The sequence below is a fragment of the Apus apus genome, chromosome 1, assembly GCF_020740795.1.
Source record: "Apus apus isolate bApuApu2 chromosome 1, bApuApu2.pri.cur, whole genome shotgun sequence".
NCBI classification, from domain to species: Eukaryota; Metazoa; Chordata; class Aves; order Apodiformes; family Apodidae; genus Apus; species Apus apus.
This window is the reverse complement of record NC_067282.1, coordinates 145908040-145934020: the sequence shown is the minus strand read 5'-3', so window position 1 is coordinate 145934020 and position 25981 is coordinate 145908040. Positions and strand designations below refer to the sequence as shown.

The following is a 25981-nucleotide window of genomic DNA, read 5'->3' as shown; positions in this document are numbered from 1 at the left end:
AACTCAAAACATTAACTGATGTGCAAATGCTTGAGTTTTGCTTCCAGTAGTTTGCAAAACAAGGGGTCCAAGCCTTTTCCTAATGGATGGAAAACCACATTGAGAACTTTTAAATAAAGCCAGCAAAAGAGCTAGATCATACGTCTTACAGGTTGTTATTTTAATAGTAGTATTAAAATGAAGGCTGTATTTTTACAGTGAGAAGCAGTGTGTGTGAATGATTGGAAATACTCTTAACACAAAATGTGTTCCCAGACACACTGTATGTGAAATTGCAGCAGCAGAGTGTCTGTGGTGGTCTGTTTTCAAATGGTTAAGCAATGAAGAGAAAGTTCACAAGCATACCATCTGCTGTTTTATGATGATTATAAAATAATGATTAAGGATATATAAATTAAGTCTGAAGAGTAAGTTTAGCTTCTGCTCAATATATTTAACGTACTTTCCCTTAATCATTACATATTCAATTTCCAAATGCTTAAGGATGAAAGCAGCAGTAGAGTTGAATATCTAAGTTTTAGGCTTGTTTTGACAAGTTGGGGCAGACTTGAACTCATAACTAGGTACACTGTTGTCCTAACTAGCACATGATTTTGTGTAAAAGATAACTCAAAAAAGAATAAAAGCAAGCAACCCTCAAACTTTCTATTCAAGAGAATCTCCACATGCTGCCAGCACCCACTTTATTTCAGTTGTGTCATCCCCCCTCCCATTTTCACCCCATTAGTTAGGCAGCTCATGGGCACAGCCATGCAAAGGAATGTAAAAAGGATTTTTTTTCTTGTGACAAGCCACTCTTTCTAGGCATTGTGATGAGAAAAACAGCTGTTCTCTGAAGTCCTGTCTTTGGAGAACCACCAAACCCAGTGGTGGGCTTTGGGGGGGGGGTGTCTGTTTTGCCTGTTATCTCACTTTCAGGTCGGCTGTCTCCAAAAGCAGGAGATGTAACATCAGAAAGGCACTGGGGTACGGCTGCAGGTAGAGTGCCTGGTCAGAATAAACAGACTTTCTGTTCACCATGAATAAATGACAATGCTGCAAGGACAGATGAACAAACTGTGCATGAAACAGCCAGTAGTGCTATATGGGGAGAAGAGTTCCCCATTCAGGCTCCCTGGAGTCCACAATGAAACTTGCTCCTGACTCCCCAGATGTTCCACGTGCGTTACTGACTTCCCTTAATGAAGCCGGTGGTGTCAGCCATTCCAGTGGACAAGCAACTGGCTTCTCCCCTCCCCCAAATGGGGGTAGCATGACTTTGTTATATGTTTGGGGATTTCTCTGTGGAGCTCTGCAACTTGTATGCAGTGGGACACTTGCAAGAGTCAGTTTTTAATAACAGAACCTGCTGTGGATAATTTACATTGCATTTCAGCATGTACATTTTCACTGCTGCAGAGTTGTTTTGTGGTTCTTTTTTTTTTTTTTTAACATCCAGCTGGTGTCCAGCTCTCCTTCCCCGTATTTCATGTAATGTAAACACAGCTAGGTAAGTCACATGACAGCATTATGTAACTACACTTCCTATTTTATGTGGGCCTTGACCTTAAAGAAATGTGACTCCCATTGAGTCACGAAATTCAGAGTGGATCACCTTGCTCAGAGAGGAGTCTAGGTGAAGCTGGATCCACTCCTAGTCCCCGGTTTAGGTGTAGGGGGCTCAGTTTAGTGCTTTAACACAATTGTTTGGTGGGATTTGGAATAACAACAGACTGAGACTGATTTACACTATTATAATAAATCACAACATTGGATTAGATTATTTTCTGGTAATAATTAACAATTTCTTAAATCAAGTACAGTAGTTCAATAAAAATGTAACCATTTCTAAACTAAATGGCTCACATACACACATACAGATACAGAGGTTAACTTATGTTAAGCTCTTAAATGTTGGTATCTTATGACCGTCAAACTGCACAAAAAAGTTGCAGTGAACTATCCATCTGATTGATCTGTGAGATGGAATTATAGTAAGTTACTATAATTTGAACTATTTGCTGCAAAATGAGAAGTAGCAGGCTACTCACTCCTTTCCATCAGACAGACACAAGGTATCAGTTTGCTGTGATCCTGGAAAGCTCTTAAAGGCCTCACACAGAATCACAGAATAATTTTGGTTGGTAAAGACCTTTAAGATCAAATCCAACCATTAGCCACTTCAGGACTGATATTTATAGGGTCACAAAATGATTGACTTTGGGCACTATTTTCCCATTGTTGCCACAGTCAGGTGATCACTGGCAACTTTCAGGGTGGGCTTGTAATCTGAGCAGGAGTGGTCTTGGGTATGTTTCTCAGGCAACAGAATTCTGGGTACATTTAGGGAGTACCCAATCGCCATAAAATCACTGTATCTGCACCGGGACTAGAAGTTACCCAATTGTTTCAACTCACTGCTCCAGCAGGCAAGGTTGGAAAGTGGCAGATTGTCTCCACCTACTGTCCCTGTGTAGCTACAAAGCAGGTAGGTATCTATTGCAGCGCTGGGTGCGCAGGGGATCAGTCTTCCAAACACGCACACCAACGGACAAAAGCAGTACATATTTATTCCCTTAAAATATACATATGCGTTAACAGATTCTACTCTATATCATCATATAAGTCTTAGAAAATTTAACCCTTAATCAATTCCACTTCTCACAACTGCACTCAAGCACCCAAGCTCCAGCAGAGTGACTTACACCTAAAAGACACAGATCGGGTCTGTGAACAGCTCAAGGACCTGCTTACCTACTCTGCAGCTTCCTTACGCTAGCAGTGATGCCCGAAGCATCAAAAGACTCTGTTCTCTGAGGTACTGCTGAAGTTCACAGAGTTTCTGGCCTTCTCTTTCCATCTTCTGGAGCGAACGACCTCTGGTTTGGAATGCTTTCCCTTTGGCAACCTGGTGCCGTTTTTGCTGCCTCTCCTGCTCCTGTGATTCTTGTTCCAGCATTTCCTGCCGTGACTGCATTCTGCTCCTGAGAAAATTCTACACAAAAAGGAAGACATTTACAGTGGCACAGCCAGCTTTCATGCTGAATTTCATCTGCAATTATAACTGGCAGAAGTCAGAAATAGGTAAAATCTATGAAATTCATTCCTTGCATTCGGAATGATTCCTTCTATGGCAGAGATGGAGAATTCTATTTTCATCTTTCATCTTTAGACACGTCAAAAGAATGTTACTCTTCATTTATTGATCTTTAAATTATATTGGATATAAAACAGGTGAAAGAACAAGTACTCTGGATGATGCCACAGCTGGAAACACAGCAGTACAGGAAAAGCATTGTGGGAATTGCCCTTACCAGCCTTTCTTTCTCTTGCTCAAAGCCCCTTTCATTGCGTTCTGCCTGTAACACCTCTCTCTGCAAACGCTGTGTCTTTAGGAACTGCAGCCTCTGACTTGCCTTCCTCTTCTCCTCCTCTTCTGACAAGGATTCTTTCCTGCTCCTCTCTGCCCAAGCAGCCTGAAGCAGTGCCACGTGCTGCAAAGCTCTGTCTTTGTGCTCCAGCTCATTCTCCAGCCCTTGCAACGCTCTCTGATGCAATTGCTGCCTGTTTCCGAAACAAAATTCCTCACGTTTCTCAGAAAGAAAGAGCGATAAAAGAAAAAGATGGTGCATAAGACACAAAGAGTTACACTGGCCATCTGTGCTCAGTTCATACTCCAGGACTCCTTGTTAGGTGTGTCTCTGTCCTCAAGAGAGATGGCAAAACCCCCAAATGGGCTGGTGCCTGATGTCAGCTAACTGCAGTCATCTGTTCACCTGACTGATACCCTGGTGTGGCTGTGAGCTCTTGGCCCTGCAGACCAGGAAACAAGGAGATGGATTGTGTGGACAGGGCTGCAGGACTAATCCAGACAACTGGGTGGCTATGTGTATCGGTGGTGGAGCCACAGTGGCAGCAGAAGAGATGGAAGGAGATGGGTCATGGGGTAAAGACCTGCTCAGCTGAAGTGTCTGTGAGGCCACAGGCAGGGAACAGGGGTCTGGGAGGCAAAATTACTTTGGGTCTGAAGATGAGATTGAAGGGATTTTGCCCTTGGAGGTAACACTAAAGGCAATGAGTCCATGTGCACCTGCTCTCCCACACCTCAAGCACCAATTTCATTCCCATTAGTAAACCACCATGACCACTCTGCAGAGTCTAGCATGAGGCATAATGTGTGACGTTCAGAGACTGAATGAGAGCTCCAGGGAATGGGCACGACCAACCTTCTGAAATTTACTGAAAAAAAACAGTTAGCCCCTGGGTATTACCTCTTGTTGTCCCTGCGCAGCTGGCGCCGGATGTCATCTGCCTGCTGCTGCTGCTCTCTCTTCAACTGCCTCTGTTCCTCTTGCCACCTTTTGTGCTCAATCTTTGCTCTGTCAAAGTCTGTCTTTTTCCACCTCTCCTGAGATGCATCATGAAGGACTGATTTCTAAGAGAAAAAAAACCAAAACAAACCTCATTGGTATATTTTTCTAATGTAAACTGTAAACCTACCAAACCAGAACAGCTCAGCCTTCTAACATCACTCCTGAGCTCTCAAAGCCATACTGGCTCATCAATACTATAGTGTCACTTCCCATCCATGACAACACAGAGTACGACACTAAAACCTGTAGCAAAGGCTAGGCTTAGCCAGCAACAGGGTGCCTGAAAATCCAATTCTAAGAGTTCTTAATCAGTCAGTAGTCAGTGTGCTGTGCTGGTTCTTCCACAGTTGAGCCAGTGATTCAAATGGTGCAGTCTTTGTGTCACCTTCTGGATTGGATGGAAAATACAGGTTCTGACCACAAACTGTATTCCAGATTTCCTACAGGATTGCATGGGAAAGAGAAATATCTGCCTTCCTCTGGCCAAACACAAAAACTTTCTAGAGCTCTGGGCAGGTGTACTAACTTCTCACTTCTTGTTGTCTGAGATTTCTACGCATGGTCAGTCTGTGATTTCTTCAGTAGGAGCTGCATTTCAATGCTGAGCAGTGCTCCTAATTTGCGTTTTTAAATGCACTGTGCTGCGTAGAGAGATGAAGCAGGACTTCTTTGCACAGCCATAGCACAACATTTACTTATTTTTTACTCCTTACAGTGCCCTGTAGGAGGGAAGGAGCAAGGAAACATCTCTAAAACGTAGACATGCATTCTAGTTTACATTGCTAGAGCTGTCTGGGGCTGGAAGAGTTTCCACACAGTATTTGCCGCTCGCAAATGCAATCCCTTATCCTATTCCCAGCTGAATAAGCATGCTCCTGCCATTAGCTGCATCTCTGCAAATGGAAAGTCTCCTTTTACTTCTTTCCTGACAACATCTCTGATACCAAAAGCTGGAAAACACTACAGGACCTTCAAATAAAGTCTCATATTGTGTTTTGACTGATTTTTCTTAACACATTGATCTGTATGGCTTCTTAGGGGCAGTAAGTACCTCTGTTCTCCATTGTCTTCCTATTCTTTGCAAAAATTGTACCTTGTGGGTGCAATGACATACAGAGGGAGAGATCAAAGGAAAAATTAAAGTTTATAGGTGGGAGGTGAACAAATCGTATGATCAAGTTGGTAAAAGACTGGCCTAAGGATTAGGAGATTTGAAGTTCTATGCTAGCCCTGACATGTACTCCCTGCTATGGGTTTCAGCTGGCTACCTGTTTTTTGCTCTCCGTATCTGTAAAAGAGGAACAATTTTTTTTCTATCTAGTGGAGCTGGCTAAGAAGTTTACCTAGAAAAGCTCAGATCTAAAATAAAAAACTCTATCAAAAGCTCTGAGTAAAAATACTCAAAGTGCCCAGTTCCTGTACAACACTGACTCCCAAGTGGAAACTTTTTGCTTCTATTTATATGCATAATCAGTATTCCACATAGGCACATTTTTTTGTTGCAGTAAAAACCTTTGAGAAAGAGATCAAAGGAGTGTATATGCTCACATGACATAAACAAATTGCTTGATCCTAACAGGTAAATCCAATTTGGACCAAATACTTACTGTAATGCTTTTGTCTTTCAGAAGATTTAGAGGATCTGTGGCTCTCCTAGCCTGCACTTTGAAGGTACTGTATTGTCTCTGGACACGTAGAGCTGATTTGATGACCAGGCTGTCTTTCTCTAGTGATTGATTCACTCGGTCAAAGAAGCTTTGGCACCTGAAAGGAACCAAAGCACTGGTTCCCAGGGAAGGACTCCTTTGGGAATGCTGGATTGGAGCTTCTGCCACTCTGCACTCAAAAAGACCTTTCAAATAAATTAGGGCAGGGACTTCAGAGGTTATAGACAATTTATAAAAAGAAAGCAAAAAGCAAGCAAGCAAGCAAGCAAGCAAGGTCTTCTTGTATAAAATACATTCAAACAAGCCTTCTATAACTTAGTACCAACATTTTCCTCTGAGGAAGTGCAACATTTTTTAGTGTTCACAAAACAGGTCCCAGTTTTCAAGAAACAAGCTTGCCATTGCAGTGAAGAGAGAGTTTTGCCTGGTAACACAATATAATTGACTGCACTTACAGTGACTCAGGCTAGGGGGTTGTTGACATATTATTTCGCAGACAGACATGAGCTGCTCTGCCAGTGCTCTGAGACAGTAAAAAATGATACATTTCTTGATAGGGCAAAGCCTGAACGAGTTAAGAGGCAGGAAAAATTAGCTTGGGCACAACACTTTGCTAACACAGGTTTTGAGTGACTGAGGATGTGGGCAGAGTTTGCTTGCACCTTTCTGCTAAAGACAGCAAGGACCTAAGTGGCAGCCGTTGCTGCTGGAATTATGCTGGGACACCAGCTGGGAGGAAATGTGAACTGTTGGACTTTTCATTCTCCCTCTAACAGCAGTGACACAGAGCAAAGCACTAACACTTGGAGAAAGCTTTAGGCTTTCAAAGTCCTTACTTAAGTGCCTGCAATTGTCAGAAAAGTAGCTTAAATGAGAACATAAACAATTTGATTATAAAAATATGATCCATCCCCATTTTGATGATTAGGGAACAAAAGTTTACTCAATGACATTATAAAGCAATCATTTTCAGCACAGATTAAGAGAAAGGGTGCTCTGTAGAACAGTCCTGGTGAAATCTCTTTGCTGCAGGCAGTCATAGTAAATGTTACAGATTAATTTTTAAGGTAAGGCAAGTTTATAATAAATAATATTTATAGCAAGCATTATGATAAAGGTTAAGAAAACCCTAAAGCTGACACTGCAGTAGCTGTAAAAGCCAAAAAACCCCCAACTTCCATCTGAAAATACTTTCACTTTGAGAAGATGAACAACTTCTCATGCCATACTACAATTAAAGCCTGCATACAATGATATTATATCATGGTGGCTATATCCAGCACAGGGTTGTGGCATTTTCTTTTCATACTTCAAGAACTATGGCGACAGATCTCAGACATGATGGCCTGCTGCACTGATATTGTGTGGAGAGTCTTATGAATGGGTAAAAACCCCCTACAATTTCAATACCATGTTTGTGTTTAACATTATCCTCAGTTTCAGCATCCTGCTGTCTGCCCTCTGCTTCTTCCTTGTGGAGTTCCATTAACCAGCTGTCTGTGTTGACAGCAGTATCAACCACAGCATGAGCCCTCTCCCTCTGAGGACTCTAGAAATAACAAAAAATACAATTATAATCCAGACCTGATAAGAAAAAGGTTAGTTTCATGAACTTTCAGGATCAGATCATAACTTGGAACTGAAGTTTGAGAAAGAATAAAGAAAAACAACTCTGGGGGAGTTGTTTACTAAAGAAACAACTTCTGAGGAATTAGTGATCACTTTGTGGGTTTCCCTGCATCTTCAAATCACCTAAACCTGGCACTACTTCTGCCTGGAAGGGCCCAAACTGGTACAAAACAGAACAGGCCAGAGGAGCTGGCTGAAAGACAGACGTGTTTGTGGCACAAGGCAGAAATCAGAATTCTAACCCTTGCAGAGCAGTGAAGAAAAGCTTGGCAGTAGCTGATGTTCATTAACTTCCTCTTTACTGACCCTCATCCAGTCCCTTGTTCACAAGCACCAAATCAAGTACCAAGGATCACAAAAAGTATCTTTTGGTCTTTGACTGGGAGAGGTGACACCTCTACCATGGGTGGAGAAGTATCTTAATAGCGTGCCAGGAACTACCTTGGTACAGAGCAATCCTTACTGTAATTCTTATCTGGTTTTAAGTCTTCTGCCTGGCACTTTTCCCTGTTTTTTCCTCCTTTACACAGAGGCAGGATGTAGAGGAACTGGGCTATGTGACACTTCTCATATTCTGCATCTATGGAAGAGGTTCTAGGACTCTGCTCCAGCCAGTGGCAGTGGCAACTTCTAGCTCTTTCCCTGCTCAGAGGATCAGGACAGCAGTGCAGAGCAAAGTCTCTGCAGGCTTGAGCAGGTGTACATAAGGGCCAGGCCCAAAGCCTGTATTAACATTTTGGTATCAATAGCAGAAAACTTGAGGTAAAAAAGGAGACATTATACACATAGTAAGCCACATGTTAACAAAACAGTCAGAGTGAAGCAATTTTTACCTTCTTATGTTCTATAACCTCCTTGTCCTCTTCCAAATGAGACTGAACATCTTTTGGAAAATCTTCTGTCTTCAATCTCTTCTCCTCCTCCTCCCCTTCCTCTCTGCAAGCACTTTCTGAAGATGAAATCTTCACTTCAGACAATTGTTCTTCTATTTTCTTACTGAGTTCTTCTTTAGTCAAGTTTGTTCCTGGGATAAAGGCATCTTCCTGCTGCACACTGCACCCTGTAGGCTGTGTGGGTTCCCATGCTGCAAGGCAGCAATGGGGAAGCAAGGTACACCCACAGCTGCACTTAGCACAGGGCTGAGTTGAATACAGACCCCTGGGCCAGTAGTCCTGGGCTGAGTGAGCCTGTCTGTGATGGTCTGAGGCTCTGTAACCCGGTGTGACAATGTAAGGGTAATCCAAGCTTGAGTCTACCACCATCTGCCTGGCTGATAAAGGCATCTGCAGCTCTAGGATGATGCGCTCGCTTAAAGGCAGAGGGATCCGCAGAGCTTGGTCAGAAGAAACCTCCTTAGTTTGCCCATTCCAGAAATTTACAAGCACCCCCCTTCTGTTGTGTGCTGGAGAACAAAACAACAACAACAAGGCAAAGAATACATTAGAAGCACGTCAACCTGTGTGATTTATCTCTTAGAAAGCAGGAGATAAAAATAACAGCTTGTGTTTCAGACAATTTTGTAACAACTTCCATGGTATGTTTTTTCTTTACAGGTTTAATATTTGACCTTCTTTTGAACTTCCTATGGAAAGACAGCAGACAGCAAAATTCTCACTTCGCGAGCCAGGAGTTTACCCTGCAAAAGCTGGAAACTAGGCCAACAGATAATCAGATGAATACTCATGAGGGCCAGGAAGATTTCACAGAATCACAGAATTGTTGAGGCTGGAAAAGGCCTCTGAGATCATCAAGTGCAACCTATCACCTAACACCACCACATCAGCTAGACCATAGCACTAAGTTCCACATCCAGCCTTTCCTTAAACACTCCAGGGATGGTGACTCCACCACTTCCCTGGGCAGTCCATTCCAATGTCTGATCACCCATTGCATGAGGAAGTGCTTCCTAACATCCACCCTAAACCTCCTCTGGCGCAGCTTCAGGCCGTGCCCTCCCTCTCATCCTGATTTTTCAGGTTTTTCACCTTGTGCTGGGAAGATGCACCCTCCCACAACTTTTCAGGAATTTTCCACTCACAGAACAAAGCAAAGACTAAAGAACAGGATACTTAGTGCCAGCAACAAGGCAAAACAGATGCAGAGAACCCGAGTAGCGGGTGATGAATTCTCCATGGTTGAGATTGTTCTCTTTTCTTGACAGTGACCAGCAGCAGCAGCAGCAAGTTTAGCACTATTGAGGCAGTCAATATCCCCATACCTAAATGTGCCTCCTTGTTCTCCAGAACCTTTAGCACGATGCCTGGGCCAAAACGCTCGGCTCTAGCCTCCCATGGTGCCAAGACCCTGTCTCCTGGAGCAAGGGGCTGTTGCCTGGCATCTTCATAGTGGAGAATGTCGTAGAGAGGTGTCTCCTGTGTGCCAGGCTGCCCCGTGCCTTTCAGAGCGCGACTTCTGTCAAACTCAATTACGAAGTGTTCCCTGGAGCCCTACAAGAGTCAAAGACGAGGTTTTCAAGACAGACATCTAAACATAAGTGCTAAGAGGGAAGAGGAGCCTGATCTGTGGATGTAGGTTTTCTATTCTACCAGTTTTTTTCAATGTACTGGGTCCATATTGGGCTTTAAAAGTAATTAAAAAGCTGGGGCTTAAAGGGCTGACAGCCTTTCTCTTCCTCAGATTTTGAACTTAGATTTCTGGTAGGCTTTTCTTGCTCAGAACAATACAATTAGGGTACCAAGGCAGAACTTTACCAGGAAAACCTCCCAGCAGACAAGGAGTAGCCAAAAGAAACTGCTGTGCATGATGCAGTTCATTATATAGTAATGAAAAGGATAACAGACCAGTAAAATGTCATAACTGTCATAAATCTAAATGCTTTGGTTTAAACCTTCAGCAATGGGTGTGGGGAAGATCTACCATCAAAATCTCAGCCTTCTCTGCAGATCTATGACAAATAATGCTGTCAGCTGCTACTCCAGCTCCTGTCACTGGTGCCTTTACCTGTCCTCATCTGTTCCACCCCACACTGGAGCTTACAGCTATCCTTAGCTACACTAACATCACTATTTATTTAACTAACCTGTGAACTGAGAAACAAACCAAAATTTTTTAAAAAGCCTACAGGGGAGATTTTCTGCCTGGCATCCAAAATCATCTCACAAATCCCAGAAACACAGAAGAAAGAGATGGAGGAAAGCTCTCCATTTGGTAAGGAGGAGGTGGTCCCTGGAGGCAGACATCTTGGGCTACTAATACTAATGCTGTTTAGCTAATGGACTGGGTGCAAGTAGACAATAGGGATAAAGGACTGTTTGGTTGTCTCTGAATAACAAATTATTATAGCTACTAAAATTTGTAGCTGGGCTGCTTCACCTTACAGGACTCCTCACAGTTAACAGCCAGTCATCATCAGAAAACATGAAAATGGGATGTGGGGAGAGAACAGAAGTGCATCACAGGTGATCCACCCAACAGGAAGGCCACGGGACTGGTGAGGCATGAGAAGAACAGGAAAAAGACATGAAGATTCTAGGGTGAGCCTTGTACAAACACAGTTCCCAAAAAATATGTACCTTCACCTCTCGGGCAATGTGGCCCAGGTAGTAGTAGCCATCAGCTTTGCTCCTGGCCAATACACGAGCCCCTCTCATGAAACTGGAAGCCTCTGGTGATGAATCCCTGAAACAGCTTTTTGCTGAGGATATCAAGGACATACAAAGGGAACCTGGCCTCCACACACAAACAGGAAAGCTGAAGAAAACAAAAATACAAGAAGTAGTGAAGGCCTCGGCAATAGAACTTCTGCAACTTGCTGCAATGAAAACAAACTAAATCCACATGGGACACCCACACCACTCTACGATAACTGTCTTTGTTTCTTAGCTTTTTTCTTCTCTGCTTTTCCAGTAACTTATCTATAGATTTCAAACTTACTCTGTTATAGGACATCTTGTCAGCAGAGAACCACAGGGACAACACTGGACGTGCAAGATGGACATGGAGCTTACCTGGAGGGGGGATGGAGAGATGGAAGCAGAAGATAAGCATGGCTTTTGAATACTTAAATTCTTACATGTGAACATTATTTATAAAATTGAAATTTACTTCCCAGTATACTACTTCTTTCTTTGTTTTAGTTCTTCCATCGTATCTTGTGGTACTATGCTGTTTATCTATAATCTCACCACAAGTAGCTTTAAGAATTCAAGCTTGGAAAGAAGATGTATATAAAAAATAAAATACAAGAACTATATGATAAAAACCCCTCGTGTTCCACCTGCCTTATATTCAGCGTTGCATATGTAGCAAGTGTATCAGTGTTTCTTCAATCACAATGAGAAGTGTTCTTCAAAGGACCATGTGTGATTTCAAGTACACACAAAGCAACAGCAGATACCCATTTTGGCCCACCTCAGATTCTGTCATCACTTTCTTCTGCTGTGAAGGAAGCACTAAGCGTGTGATTCCAAAATCAGAACAGTTTGCCTTTCTTACCAATTCTTACACCTTTTCATTAATGGATTTTAGGAAAGAACTTTGGAAAACACACCAGTTGCTCAGGACAAGGAGCAGCTTGGAGGCAGGGAGCAGCATGGAGGCAGGGTGGAGGTTCTGGAGCTGCCCCTCCCATTCCCAGGAGCAAGCAGGCATACCAACCCTGGCAGCTTCCTCCTGTTCCAGCTGCCCATGGCTCTCAAACAGTAGCTTATGGGCAGCCAGAGGTTACTTGTACCTTGCTTCCTCTGGTATCCTGCTTCTTGTGCAGCTATCCACACTCTCCAAGCAAGGAAGAGCTGTAAGGGCAATGAAGTCAAGAACTGGCTGAAGTCAAGGAACAATGAACAAAGTGGTGATTAAGTCTAGAAGACAAAGTTGCCTTTGCAGGTCAAAGCCAGCAGTGGAGCCATCTGGCCTGAGCAGGATGGAAAAAGTGAAATGTTTGACAACAATGGCATGGGGAACATATGCCAGGGACTATGGGAAAGGAGAAAGACAAAATGCAAGGGAGCTGGGAAGTGGAGTTGACAAGGAAACTACGAACTGTCTATTAAAGCATTCAACTTTTACAGAAAAAGAGGAACTCCTGTTGCATTAATCGTGTGTTAAGTACAGGCAGTGGCTGAATGGTTTGCTGTTATTCCCCGCGAACTGTTGCTGAAAATGCATTAGGGCTCTTATGAGACTCAGATGAGCAGGGAACTTAAAATCCCTCAACTACAAGGATGCCCACAGCATACACATTCAAGATCTACACTGCTTCAGCTGAGGATCTCGGCTGTTTGGGTTGCTAACAGATTAAAATATATCATTATTTAAAATCCAGTATTTGCCCACCCCTGGCTAAGAGCAAAAGAACAATGAGGCCCGTGAATCGGGATACACTGGCTGTAGGCAAAGCTGTACAGTCACCTAGCAAAGAACATGTAACATCAAAGAAAGGTATTTGTTCTTTCCTTCAGGAACTTCACCTGTCACAGACACCTCTTTCCAAGTGCTGGCCTGTAAAGTTCAGTGAAACCACTTTGCAGTCTCTCCCTGCAAAAGTGAACGGAGCTAGACCAAGATGTACCCAAGTCTGCCCCCACGTGTTGACAGTGGTGCCTTCTGCTCTGGGCTATGTGAAGTGCCAGCTTTCCTCACAAGCAGAGATTTAAGGTACAAGCGATGCACAACGAGAAGGGTGGACATGCCAGCTGGGGATGTCAGGTATAGTCTGCCACAAGAGATACCAAACCTAGTTTAAATCTTGGTTCACAGATTGCACCGTTCATAAGCTGCCCGGCAAAACAAGGCTACCCTTCCAGAGAGCCACAGAAACTCCCCCCCTTGGTGAAATGCCATCCAATGAAGGGCTAATTAGTACGCACTCATCTAACACTAGCGGCACACCTGTTCAGAAGCAGGAGGAGGGAGCCTGAAGGCCTGAGAGGAACGCCCAGGCTGCCCGGCTGCTTTCTCCGTGACTTGTTTCTTGCGCCCGAGCCTCCCGGCGGGCACACAGCAGGCACCGCCGCAGCCCCTCCCCGTGCGCGGCTGCCTGGTTTCCTCTCGGCCCTCGCACAGCCTGGCTGCGGGGAACGCGGCGGCCCAGCCGCCCGCCGCCTCCCTCGACCCGCAGGGATCACGCCGGGGACGCTGCCGCCTTCGCACCTGTGGGGGCGAAAGGAAGGACAAAGGCCCGTTCACACCTGCAGGCCTCGTGTGAAGCCCCTGCCCGGGCTGCTCCCTGCTCGGCCGCCCCGGAGCTCGCTCCCGCCCTCCCGCCGCAGCAGGCGGCCGGCAGAGGGGCCCGGCCTCCCCCGCCCGCCTCGCCTCGCCGGGAAGGCTGAAGCGGAGCCGGCAGCAGCCCCGGGCAGCTGGGGGAGGCTCCGCACCGGGCGCTGCTGCAGGAGCCCCGCCGGGCTGGGCCGCCCCGCCACGGCTGCGCAACCGGGCCCCGGGCCGGGCCGAGGCCCCGTTGTCCTTTTTAGCCCCTCTCCGAAAGCCGAGCAGCCGGCGCGGCCTCCCGGCCCCGCTCCGAACTCCGCGGGTGCCCGTCCCCCCGGGCGGGCCTGTGCTGCGCTCCCGCCCCTCGCCTCCCGCGGGCGGCAGGGCCGGGCGGCGGGGCGGGCCAATCGCCGCGGCTGTTGTTGGGAGGCGCCGGGGGTGACTTTGCGGGGCGGCGGGGCTGCCATCATGCTGGCGCGGCTGGGGCGCTCGGCGGGGCGGCTGCTGCGGGCGGGGAGCGCCGCGGCCGGGCGGCGGCAGTGAGTGGGGCGGGGGCGGTGCGGGGCTGCGGGACGGGCTGGGAGAGGTGCGGGGCTGCGGGGGCTGCGGGACGGGGCGGGAGCGGTGCGGGGCTGCGGGAGCTGCGGGACGGGGCGGGAGCGGTGCGGGGCTGGGGGGCTGCGGGACGGGGCGGGAGCGCTGCGGGGCTGCGGGGGCTGCGGGACGGGGCGGGAGCGGTGCGGGGCTGCGGGAGCTGCGGGACGGGGCGGGAGAGGTGCGGGGCTGGGGGTCTGCGGGGCGAGGCGGCAGCGGTGCGTGTGTTGCAGCGCGGGCGGCGGGGTGCACATCCCGCCGCGGTACCGGCAGTTCCCGGAGCTGACGCGGAAGCAGGTGATCCAGAGCGAGCTGATCAGCGGGTTGATGTGGTTCTGGATCCTCTGGCACTTCTGGCACAGCTCGGACATGGTGCTGGTGAGCCCTGCGGGGCGCGGGGGGCGGGGGGGCCGAGCCGCGGCCGGCTCTGAGCGCGCCTCTCTCCCAGGGACACTTTCCCTACCCCGACCCGGCGGCCTGGACGGACGAGGAGCTCGGGATCCCTCCGGACGACGAGTAGGAGACGGCTCCGGCGCTCCCCGTGGGCAGGTGGGCTCTGCCGTCAGCAGCGCTGCAGGTGCCGGGCCGGGCCGGGCCGGGCTGCGGTGGCTCCGGAGCTCCCGGGCTTGGTGCCGGGCACGGCGCCTGGCCCTGCTCGCTGCCCGCCCTGGCGGCCTCAATGCAGCGGGGTGGCCGCGCTCCCCAAGGCCGGTGTGCCCGGTCCCTGCGGCACGGAGAGCCGGGGTCTGTGGGCGCTGTTCGGCACGCCGGCCTTCACACTGCTCCTGTCGGGCACCTGAGGGCTCCAGGCCTGGCGCTCCGGTTCTGGCAACAAGGCTGCAGCAGAAAAACTCTGATAGCGGAGTCGTAGCTTAACCTGCTACGAGTTAAAAACTTCCTTTATGCTGTTCTATAGACACAGCATTACCTAAACCTGGTGCTCTGTTTCTAGAGAGAAACCTGTGCTGTTGTCCTCTTTAGAGGTTTGAGGCTTTTGCTCGTTTCTCATTCTTTAATTACCCTCTCTCTTAAAGTGCTGTGTTGCATGATGGCTCTAAAACAAAAAGCTTCAGCTGCTGCTGGGGGCAGCACGGGCACTATTGTGGAGGTCCTGGCCCTGCTGTCAGTGGTGGAAAAAGGATGGGTGAAAACGTTCTCAGGATTCTCTTTTGCTCCTTGCAGGTCCCTGGAACTAGAAGCCCCTGGAACCAAAGCTTTGGCTCCTCGGTCCTTATTTCAATAAAAAGTTGATTGTAAACAAGCCCTAAGCTAAATTGTTACTTGTTGTTTGAGTGGGATTTCTGAAGAATGAACATGACAGCTTTAGAGGTGGAATACTTGAGTCCACAGGAGCCTCTGTAGTGTTTGAGGTGCAATGTGCTGCCCCCCCCAACCAAAAAAAAATAAAGCAATATATCCACGTTCACAGATTTAAAGCTTACATGAATGCACAGTAGGTAAGAATCCAATCATTAAAGCTCTGCTAAACAACCATGAAAAAGGGTGAGGAGAAGTAAAACCTGTCCATGCTAGAGCTGCAGAGAAGCTAACTTAAAAGACGAGTGAATTCTTGTCAGCAAATAACAGTTGGAGTAACAGTTGTCAAGGGAGCAGGGGATGTTCCCCTGAAGAGGACACAGACCAAGAAGGTGCCAGGCTTTCCCCAGGGTGAGGGGGAAGCCCCCTTGGGTATTATCAACCTCCAGAGGGCCAAGCACAGCAGCTGAGGAGGCAGCAGTTCAGCATAAGGAAGATGAAGGTGAGATGGGTTGCTCACCAGGCATCTCTTGGCTGGTTGGTTGTTTTGTTGTTTGTTTTTCTGTCTGGAGTTACAAAGGAAGAGCAGCAAAATACACTCCCTTTAAGCACCTTAGTTGCACTTAGTGGCACTTCATGGAGAGGAGGAATTGTGAATTACGTGATAAATTATCTCCTTCAGACTTTTCCATGCAGTCAATCTTTATTATAGCAGTATTCTCATATTCACATCAAGTACATAGAACTTTTTGCCTTTTATATAATACAGAGTTCTTTAAATAACTTTACACAGAAATAGTTTTCTTCAATCTGAATTCAGCTATCAAATTTTAATATGTTTTAAGTCTCCATGCTCTCTAACCAAACTGGACAATATTTCCCATTGTACAAATTTACATGAGAAAAAAAAAACTCCAAAGTACAAATGAAGGGACAACAAAAGTAAAAGGGAAAGGAACAAACAAGAAAAATAAGTTGTATTGGCAATTACAGGGGAAACTTGAGAAGGAAAGAATGGGAGTTGCCATGACCTATATAACAGAAAACCAAAAATAAACATTTTGTTATGAATTAAAAAATAAATACAAGTTTCAAAACAATTACTCCATTGTAGATTTTAAAAAGCAGCTATGGAAATCTACTAACACAATTGTTTTTTGTTTGTTTGTTTATTTTTTAAGTAACCAGACTGGACTTTCTACTTCGCAGTCATAAGCCCCTCAAAAACCTCTGGTGGTCAAAAAAAAAACCAACAACCAACAGCTGAAAGGAATGTTGTGTTAGCACAGAGTTTAAATTGGTGGGACACATTTCATTGCACTAAGGAACAAACAAACAAAATCAAATCTGTATATAAATTTCCCTTTCCTCTCCTTACTAGGTATTTTGCCTCTCATAAACAAGCCTCTGTATTATGAGGTAATGCCATTGTCTTGACTATATATAAAAATAATCAAGTTTAAAGGATATAGATCTCTGTATCTATACACTTTAAACAAGCCAGTCCTCCTGGCGCCCCCACAGGGTCCAACGACCGAGTGCTACACCTTCCATCACTTTTTAATGAAACATACGGGTTGTGCCTCTCGTGGAAACCCCCCAAGAGACTGGGGCACCTTTCCTAGACTAGGAAAAGCAGCCTGCGCTCCAGTCAGAAAGAGAGACGGTGCAAGTTCATGCACAACAAACAGGTGTATCCTGCTCCTTCAAAACAAGGCAGAGTCTGAGAAGGCAACAGTGGCCAGCCTGCATGTGTCTTGTGATAAAGGGGAAAAGGGATCCCATGAGGCAGCTGATGACCGATTACTTCTGCAATTGCTTAAGAGAAATGTCACCTGCCTGGCCTTGGGAGGTGGCCACTTCACCTGAAAAGAGGTGGAGAGGGAAGTTGGGACTGGAGGAGGAAGGGCCAGGAGGAATCCCCCTGTGCTCGCAGCTGGGATGAAGAGAGTGCAGGTGGGCTGGCTTCTGCATCCCGAGTAGGGGTAAATCCTGCTCTGGCGGATCCCAAAGGGGCTCCAAGGGGGGCAAGAAGGAGAGGGCAGAGCTTTCCCCAATCCCAACAAACGAGATCAGAAGAAAAGCAATGTTAAATGGGGTTGCCAACACATGCAAGTTGGCCACTGTTGGGTTTCTGTCAGTTGAGGAGAAGTGTGGAGAGGGGGGAAGAAGTGTGGAGAGGCAGGCAGGACATGAGGCTCATGAAGGAAAGATATGCTTTTTTTGTTGTTGTTATTTTTTTTGGTGGTTTTTCTTTTTTTTTTTTTTCTTTTTCCCCTTAAAGGTTCACAGCTTTGAATAAAAAAAGCACATTTATTGCACTTACATTTTATTTTAGACAAGAGTTACTTTAAATTATGCCCTCGGAAACCCCCACCATCCCCAAATAACCCAACACCCAGGTTTGGTCCATTTTGCCCCCCTAGACCCACCATCCATGCCCAGGTGGTGGGCTTCATTTCTTCTCCTAATGTCCCACTCAACTCCAAAACACACAGACAGGTTTTTTTTTTTTTCAACTCGGGTGAACACAAAAATGCAACACAGAATGACATTTATAAAAAAACAAAACCAAGCCCCAACTGTATTCCAAACCCAAACAAAAAAAGAAAACAATTATTTTTTATCTTTTGTGGCTTACTCACTCAAAAATGAATGTCACACAAGACTTATTCTAAACTACGGCTGCTGCAAATATGACAAACTAGACAAAATGACCAGAGAGGCCACCGTGGGCTCTTAAGGAGGCTGGATGAGCTGAACACTCTGCTGCTGTGATGCAATGAAGCAAATGCCTAGGTAGTTCACCAGGTTCTAAACACTCCCTTCAGCTCCCTTCTCTTAATGAAAGAGTTTCTTTGTGATTTTGTTAAAAAAAAAAAAAAAAAAAGGACAAAATTCCATTGTCTCAAGTGTACTGTAAGGGCAGAATTTGGAGCAGGAAGAAGGATTCCAGATAATTTCTGGAACATTAGTAAATGTTTTTACACTTTGCTTTCTAAAAGGAACAAAATGAAACTAAAATGGGTCGGATATTTTGTATGAACTGTGCATTTAGACAATAACTTTATAACCATTTTGCCCACAGTCTTGCCCCAAAGAAGAAAAGGAAAATATCTGAAAAAGCACTAATACCCAAACTTATGACTCCTTTATGGACAAGTAGGTTAAATATGACATTGGTATGTAGGTACTACCAGAAGTCTACATAACCAGTTTCAAATTTTAAGAAATCAAATTAAAACATACTGGTTGCCCCTCAGCTGACAAGACACCTACCATATCCCATGGTTAATGTGCAATGACAGTATGTGATCACTGAAGAGGAACTGCATCGTGAAGAAACTGCAAGAGGCTGGAGGAAGAACTAAGGAAACCTGCTGATATTTCAGAAAACAAAATTAATTGCGCTTTCTGGGACAAGGAATTAATTGTATGGTCTAATATATGTGAACTTAGATTACATGAGTGCTAGCCATTAATTTCTCCTCATCTAGTGCTCATTTTTCATCTACTACTTCATTCCAAGATGCTGTAACAGTGTAACTTTGGGCCTCTTCAGAGCTTTCTATTACTTTTCTCCAACAAGTTCTTTGTGCCTTTGGAGGAGGAGGAAGGCTTATTTATTTTTAAATTAAATGAATCTCATTTAACTTTTGATAGAGCAGATTTCAAGCAGCAGGTTTACTGTAACTGAATTGGGTATCCTTCCATTCCTAAGCTTTGAAATAATCACAGGTATTTTGGGGAATGCTCTCTGCCCTCCCTTTACAGAAGTTTACCAACTCCAAACTATCTTATCTATAGTAATAGCTATATACAAGACTACTGCATCAGAAGTAAACCAAAGCCACCACTCTAGTTACAAAGCACCTGGTTTACATTCTGTTGTACTTTTTAAGGTTGTGAAGGCACATGATCATTTGGCAAACTGCAAAGACTGTTTTGGGAAATCCCTATGTAAACCATTTACCAGAGAGGGTCTTGGTAGCTCTCTTTTCTGAAGTAAAGAGATAGGCCTGTTTTCACCTGATTTCACTCTTGGTGTACTCTATATTCTGCAGTTTTCCCAGTTTCCTCCTTCCACAGTTTCCTAGTTATTTACTGCTGTCACGGTGCTGCTGACTTAGTAGCTTCTGTGTTAGCATCCTTGAACTTAAACGCAAAGAAAAGATTTTAACAACTTTGCTCTTCTGAAAATCTTATTTACTAGGTAAGAAGTAAAGAAGCAACGAAGAAAGATTATTTAAAATGCATGCCAATACAAACAGGAAGGGCTTATGCATGTAGAATCATAGAATCATCAAAGGTGGAAAAGACCTTCAAGTCCAACTGGCTGCCCTAGATGCCCGTGACAACTAAACCATCTCTCAGAACACCATATTCACCTGGTGTCTCCACCACCTCCCTGAGCAGCCTGTTCCAATACCTCACCACTCTTTTGGTGAAGAAATTTTTCCTAATATCCAATATCCTCCCCTGGCACATGAACAAGGCTGCAGTAAACAGAAAGTTCATTTTATAAACTTCTGAGTAAAACATGTAACAGAAAACCAGAACACCCAGCACCTTCCCAGAGATGCTGTAACAGTCCACTCTAGCAACTGCTTTCTAACTGAACTGGACTGTACCTGGAAGCTTTGCCTGTTGCATTGTGCTACTGGTGATTCTTTTTTCAACAGACAGAAGACACGATGTCTACAGTACTATGAATAGTTTGTGCTACACACGCTGCACTCACAGTCAACAAGGGAGTGAAATCTACTGGCTGTGGAAGTGTGAAATGTCTACGTGCTTCTTCCCTAAATGTAGCCCCTCCAGCTATCAAAACTTCAACCTGTACATGTTTGTGAGGTTTCTGGGGATCTAGCTTCCCCAAATGTTCTGTAAAATGCTAGATGCACTTACATCACCAGGCAAACACTGAAGCAAACCTATTTATGTGTCATCCTGACTGCGTTTTCCCCCGAGTCTTGGCATTTCTGGAAACATGTGGTACTTATGAATAGTCAGTGTTTCATTCATTTTATGTCATGAGGGCCAAATTCTGTCTCTAATGAGCACATACTAATCCAAGTGATGTTGAGAGAACATGATGCGATAGCAGTACTTGGCCTCATTCTGCTGCTAGAGGATTCAGGTACAAGAAAAGATTATTTTAGATAAGCATAAAAAGCAGAAGTGGGTTAATTCAATGACCCGCACGAGTCTAGCAAAAAAGAAATTACTGGGCTAATTGTATCCGGGTCCATGTAGGACTTAATTCATGCAGAAATTCCTTTCAAAATAACCAGGCCTCTATCCTTATACCATTGGGTCTAAGCTCCACTACAATGTTCCAGTTCCAGCAAATATGCCACAGGAAAAAACACTGTGCTAGCAAGGAAGATGTAAAAAACAGGGCTCTTCTAACTGTATGGAAAAGGAAAGGCAGAGGGAAAGGTGTACGTGTGATTAATAAAGACATGAATAGCTGGGACTGGATACTGGTAGTTTTGCAAATAATTATTAGATAGTAGATACTGTAGAGCTAAAAGCAGTATGGCTGTCTAGATGCTTAATGGTTGGACTTGATGATCTTAAAGGTCTTTTCCAACCAGAACAATTCTGTGATTCTGTTTGTCCCAACACGTGCACATGAAATAAGTGCTAACACTTCCATACTACGGCATGTGCTTGTGCTTCTGACACCACAGGGAAGCTTAAGAAATCTGGTGTAACAGACATGAATCTACTGGGCATTTGAGTTTACTTCCTTCATCCCACTGCCATACAGGGCACTCCGTTCTTGTCTTTTCTTACCTCCCCTTTCAATAAACATCTACAGAGCACCTTTAAGACTGGTTCTGATGGCATGCAAAACATCCAGAAAAACTCCTGAAGGCAAAGATTGGGAAAAAATAAAAATACCAATTATTTACAAATCAAATTTCTTCCAATGTTTTGCGTATTACATGGGACCTCTTACAGAAAAACACACATTACTACAGCTATCTGGAGGGAAACAAATGTAAAAACCAGTAGAAATGCATTCTGAAAGGACTTCTCTAAACAGCAGCCAACAACTTGCACATTCCTCAGGGAAAAAAACAAAACAGAAAACCAAAAGTACAAACAAACCCCAGTAAAAAAACCCCAAAGATCACGTGCTACTTATAAAGTGCTTTGCATGGACAAGGACAGCAACTTTCCTTGTGCTTTTCCTATGGGCTCAAGAAGCATATTGTAGACTAACGAGTAAAGAATCTTCACAAAAATAAGTTCATTTTAAGCAAAGATAGAATGAAATTCCTAACAGTTCTATTTTAGCAGACAATCTTCTGCCAGCATGACCTTATGGAAGGAAACTAGGGCTTTCAACAAGCTCTGTGAAACAAATGACTGTTGAACCACCTGTACATTCTTGCTCCGATAACAGTTTATTTCGAGAGAACGTTAATTTCCAGTATGTCCGACATGTACAAATTAGGCCACAAACCATAGAGGGGCTTGAGGGAGAATGAGCAGCGACTACTTCACCCTCTGGGAGTTTGTAAAGGCTCTTGCCTGCCTGCTGACCCCAGTGGCCCCAGGCTCTTTCCACCTCTTAGGTATTGGCCTCAAATGATCACGAGGGAGCACTCTGATTTCACTGGTAGGCGCACCACTGCTCACTCATTACCTTCTCCACATTGTAAAGTGGCTATTGCTACTATTTAAATTCCTGCCAATCTCAATAAGGAAAAAACCTTACAGCATCTGAAGACCCACAGCAGACAAGAAAAAATTTGTGCTTTTTTTTTTTTCTTCTTCTCTTTTTTTTTTGTTTTTAAAATGCATCCTGTACACAAAATCAATTTTATTCATGTACCAACATGAATCACTTCATTCTTGTAGTGACTATTAAGTCATTCACTATTGCTGTCTTGCTAATGTTTGTGGAATTAATATGAATACACAGTATTTCAGTTATAATTCCCACTTCAGATTAGTCTGGTCCCTATAACCTCAGTAAATACTTACTGACAAGCATAACTGACTACCAGCAACACCACAGAACTCCAGGGTTTTAAAAGCATGTCCCACTACCAATGTGCATTTCTCCCTTCTCCAGGGAGCAACCTTCTGCAGACAGAAACAGTCCAGCTCCCCCAGGGAGAGAAGGACAGTGTCCTCACCCAATACACCCGTGTTTAGCACGGACACCACATTCACACACATTTAACTCCTTCATTTATTTGCCATTATTTTGTTTAACACCCTCCATCTCCCCCCAGCAAGAATCTCCCAGCTTGGGTTGGGGGGTTGGTTCTCCTGCCTCACCTGGAGGGAGTGGCACAGGGCAGGTATGAATCAAATTCTGAAAACTGTCTGAGCTTTAATTTCTTTCTAATGTGGTCTGACTTGCTTCTGTACAAATAATTTACAAGTAATACCACATACCAGAGAACTCTGCAAACAGATCACATCACAAGATATTCTACTAGAGGTAAACAATGTGCAGAACTTTGAGTTGTTTTTTTCCCTGACTGGTTAACTTGTCAAAAAGCTACCAACCATTTGAAAACCAGGATTGGAGGACAGGAAAACAGAGCACTCTAATGGAGATACCACCACCTTCATCCTAGTTTGCAAAGTGTACAAAAGGGAAAGACAAACAGTTAAAGGGAAGAGATGACAGGGAAGAAAGCAATGAGAGGAGAAGTAGTCAGCATGGATCCAGCAAGTACCGTTTTGTTTTGATCTAACAGCTTGCCATTAGGACAAGATGCTCCACGTTTACACACACACTTATTAGAGGACGTTTAGTTAACAGGATAAAAATCCTTTAAAAAAAAAGCTCTTGAAAGTACCAAAACATAATTTTTGGAATGTCTAATTCTAGGGGGTTTTGTATTTGTATTCAATTCAACCTGAGAACTTTTTTCCCCTTTTATGAAAACATTACATATTGGTAAGGTACCTGGCATTAACCTGCACCTTCATTTAAAATAAAACTTTTAAAGTAGGTACATACACCATTCACAGTCTGTATCAGGAATTCTACAGACTTCAGATGCTGTGGTAGCATCTTTGATAAATACATTGTGTCATATGATACAAAAAGAAAAAATAAAAGAGGATAATCTTGCTACATTATTTTTTTTTTTAACTTCAGTTTGTTGCTGGACCAACAAAAGAAGGATGTAACTGATCCTTCTAAAAGACGTTGTATTTGCACACACCAAGAAAATACCGGAAAAGGAGAAGGTTACAGTTGGTGGTTGTTTGTTTTTTGAAGAAGTGATAAAGTAAATCTGAAAAAAGGTGCAGCAGCATCCCCTTTTCCTTCAGATTAACCACTTCGCCTTTGGAGTAACATCTTCTCCATCTCCTATCACCCCATACTTTACATTTTACTGGAATAAAACCCAATAACATAGAGAGATTTAGGCGTCTGACATTGTCACAGAGTGAAAAGGGGATACTGCATTGTCCATAAATCAGTGAGTACACCAGGAAAACAAAAGATGAGAAGGGAGGAGGATTCATTTAAATTAGCACTCATCAGATACTCAGCCTCTGATGGTACGTTGTTAGAGGGAGAAAGCCGACCAGCAGACCATCCAAAGCAAGTCTCCTAAGTTGCAGCAGCAGTTCCATCCCCTCATGCCCGAGCACCACAGTCAAACCACGAGTGCCCTCTCCTCTCTCCTGGGAATGATGCCAACGGCACAGGCAGCCACTGCGGGTCTCCGAATGCACGTGGTGGTTTGTGTTGAAGGAGAAACACTGGCAGCAGAGGATTCTGGTTCCCAAAAAGGTACTTTTTTTCCCATTGTGTTGGACTGGCAGTTCCATTCTGCTCCACTTTTAAGCTTATGGATATCTTTTCTAAATTACTTTAGGTTTTGTGGAGCAGAATAGAATTTTGATGTTAAGAAACTGTAGGAACACAAGACTTAAATAACAGAGTGGGTGCTGCCATGGTGCTGTGGCTACTTGAACGCTGCAAACTCTCCTGTAGAGGGAGGACAAGAGCTTGGTTTAAATTGGTGATTTCAGCTCCTAGGTGGTCAGAGATTTTCTCCAGCCTAGTTGAACGTTAGGTTGAATATCAAAGATGTTAAAAAATGCAAACTGTTAAAACTAAAGCACAAAGGAATACACAGTGAAAGGACATTGAATACAGACCCAGCACGCTTGACCGAAAAAGAATTTCTTGAAAGCAAGCTGTACCCATTCTTCTCAGGACAGGGGTTTAAAAGTTCAAGCAAAGTCTAATTCAACATGCATTTGAAAATAAAAAGGTGTCAGTTTAATTTCACTTTAAACTCCCTATTGCACATATATCTTCCTGAAAAGCAACAATTGCAACAAATGCATCAGATTGCAAACTGATTTCTATCTGCTGTAAAACTGTTCTAATAACAAAGAACAACTTGACACACCCATTAACGTTTCAAGACCATATACAATAAAGTGCCTGAATATCAAACCAGTATAAAAGAAAGCTAGAATCTGATTTAGAGACCAACATAGCAACCTATTGTGAGAAAAAAAAAGAATGGTGAGATTGTCTCCTCACTCCCAGACCAGAAATTATGCCTTGCTAATAAGGGGGCACAACAAAGGAACCCCATGGATTCTTCAGAAATATTGAATAAACAATAATTCTATGCAGTGCTTTTACATGCAATGATCTCCAAAAATGCCATGAGATAGACTGGTAGTCCCATGTCCCATTCTGAATATGATAAAACTATGGCACAGAGTAAAACCACTGCCCTAAGTCTCAAGTTTGCGAGGAACTGAGTAGATGCTGAAACTAAGATAGTCATCCTCTTAATCTTATACTTTAGCCAAAAAATTTCCCTGCTGCCCACAAAGAAGTCGCATTCTATAGGATTTTTAGGAAAGGTTATCCAACTGTGCTTAATCAAAAGAACTCGGGAGCAGGAGAAAAATAAATGTATGTACAACTCCCTGTTGTTGGGCCCTACATGAATTTTGGGTAAGTTTCTTGAAAGCAGTTCTCAGACCTCTCCTAAAAATGAAGGACTGACAGAAGAGCACTTTTGTTGTGGTCGACATGAGTGTGTGAGTACCATTATATCCAAATAATTGCTCCCTGTCTTGGTGTCCTTCCATCCTTCCAAGAGCGAGTGTTTTGTTGGTGTTGGTTTTTCTTAAGATTCTTATTCTGAATATTGGAAACAAACCAGAAATATCCCTGCAAACATATTTTTAGACTGATAGTATTACTTCCACAGAACATCTGCTCCATAAAGAAGGGAACCAAGGAAATGATCAGCAGTTTGCATGGGAAGGAGGAACAAAGGGCATCTACAGGGC

General features: G+C 44.3%; 3 protein-coding genes across 4 annotated transcripts in view; 1 reads left to right on the top strand and 2 right to left on the bottom strand.

The window, feature by feature from the left end:
• Positions 1–139: 139 nt before the first annotated feature.
• Positions 140–13662, bottom strand: LOC127394541 (trichohyalin-like). The gene is made up of 10 exons (XM_051640580.1): positions 13499–13662; positions 11543–11616; positions 11182–11359; positions 9867–10095; positions 8482–9050; positions 7430–7568; positions 5960–6204; positions 4251–4414; positions 3294–3543; positions 140–2974 (listed from the first exon to the last, which is right to left on the bottom strand). The coding sequence occupies exons 2-10, from the start codon at positions 11605–11607 to the stop codon at positions 2750–2752; spliced, it is 2064 nt and encodes a 687-aa protein (XP_051496540.1). The 5' UTR covers positions 11608–11616; positions 13499–13662; the 3' UTR covers positions 140–2749.
• Positions 13663–14236: 574 nt separating this feature from the next.
• NDUFB2 (NADH:ubiquinone oxidoreductase subunit B2) lies at positions 14237–15671 on the top strand. Its single transcript, XM_051640903.1, has 4 exons — positions 14237–14355; positions 14644–14788; positions 14859–14959; positions 15593–15671. Exons 1-3 carry the CDS (start codon positions 14285–14287, stop codon positions 14928–14930), a joined length of 288 nt encoding a protein of 95 aa, XP_051496863.1. The 5' UTR covers positions 14237–14284; the 3' UTR covers positions 14931–14959; positions 15593–15671.
• A 680-nt stretch (positions 15672–16351) lies between these two features.
• Positions 16352–25981, bottom strand: part of BRAF (B-Raf proto-oncogene, serine/threonine kinase) — an 84836-nt gene continuing 75206 nt past the window's right edge. For both annotated transcript variants that reach the window (XM_051640536.1, XM_051640543.1), the window contains one exon: positions 16352–24647. In XM_051640536.1, the coding sequence (XP_051496496.1) occupies positions 24625–24647 (23 nt within the window). In that variant the 3' untranslated portion in view covers positions 16352–24624. The remainder of the gene's footprint in view (positions 24648–25981) is intronic.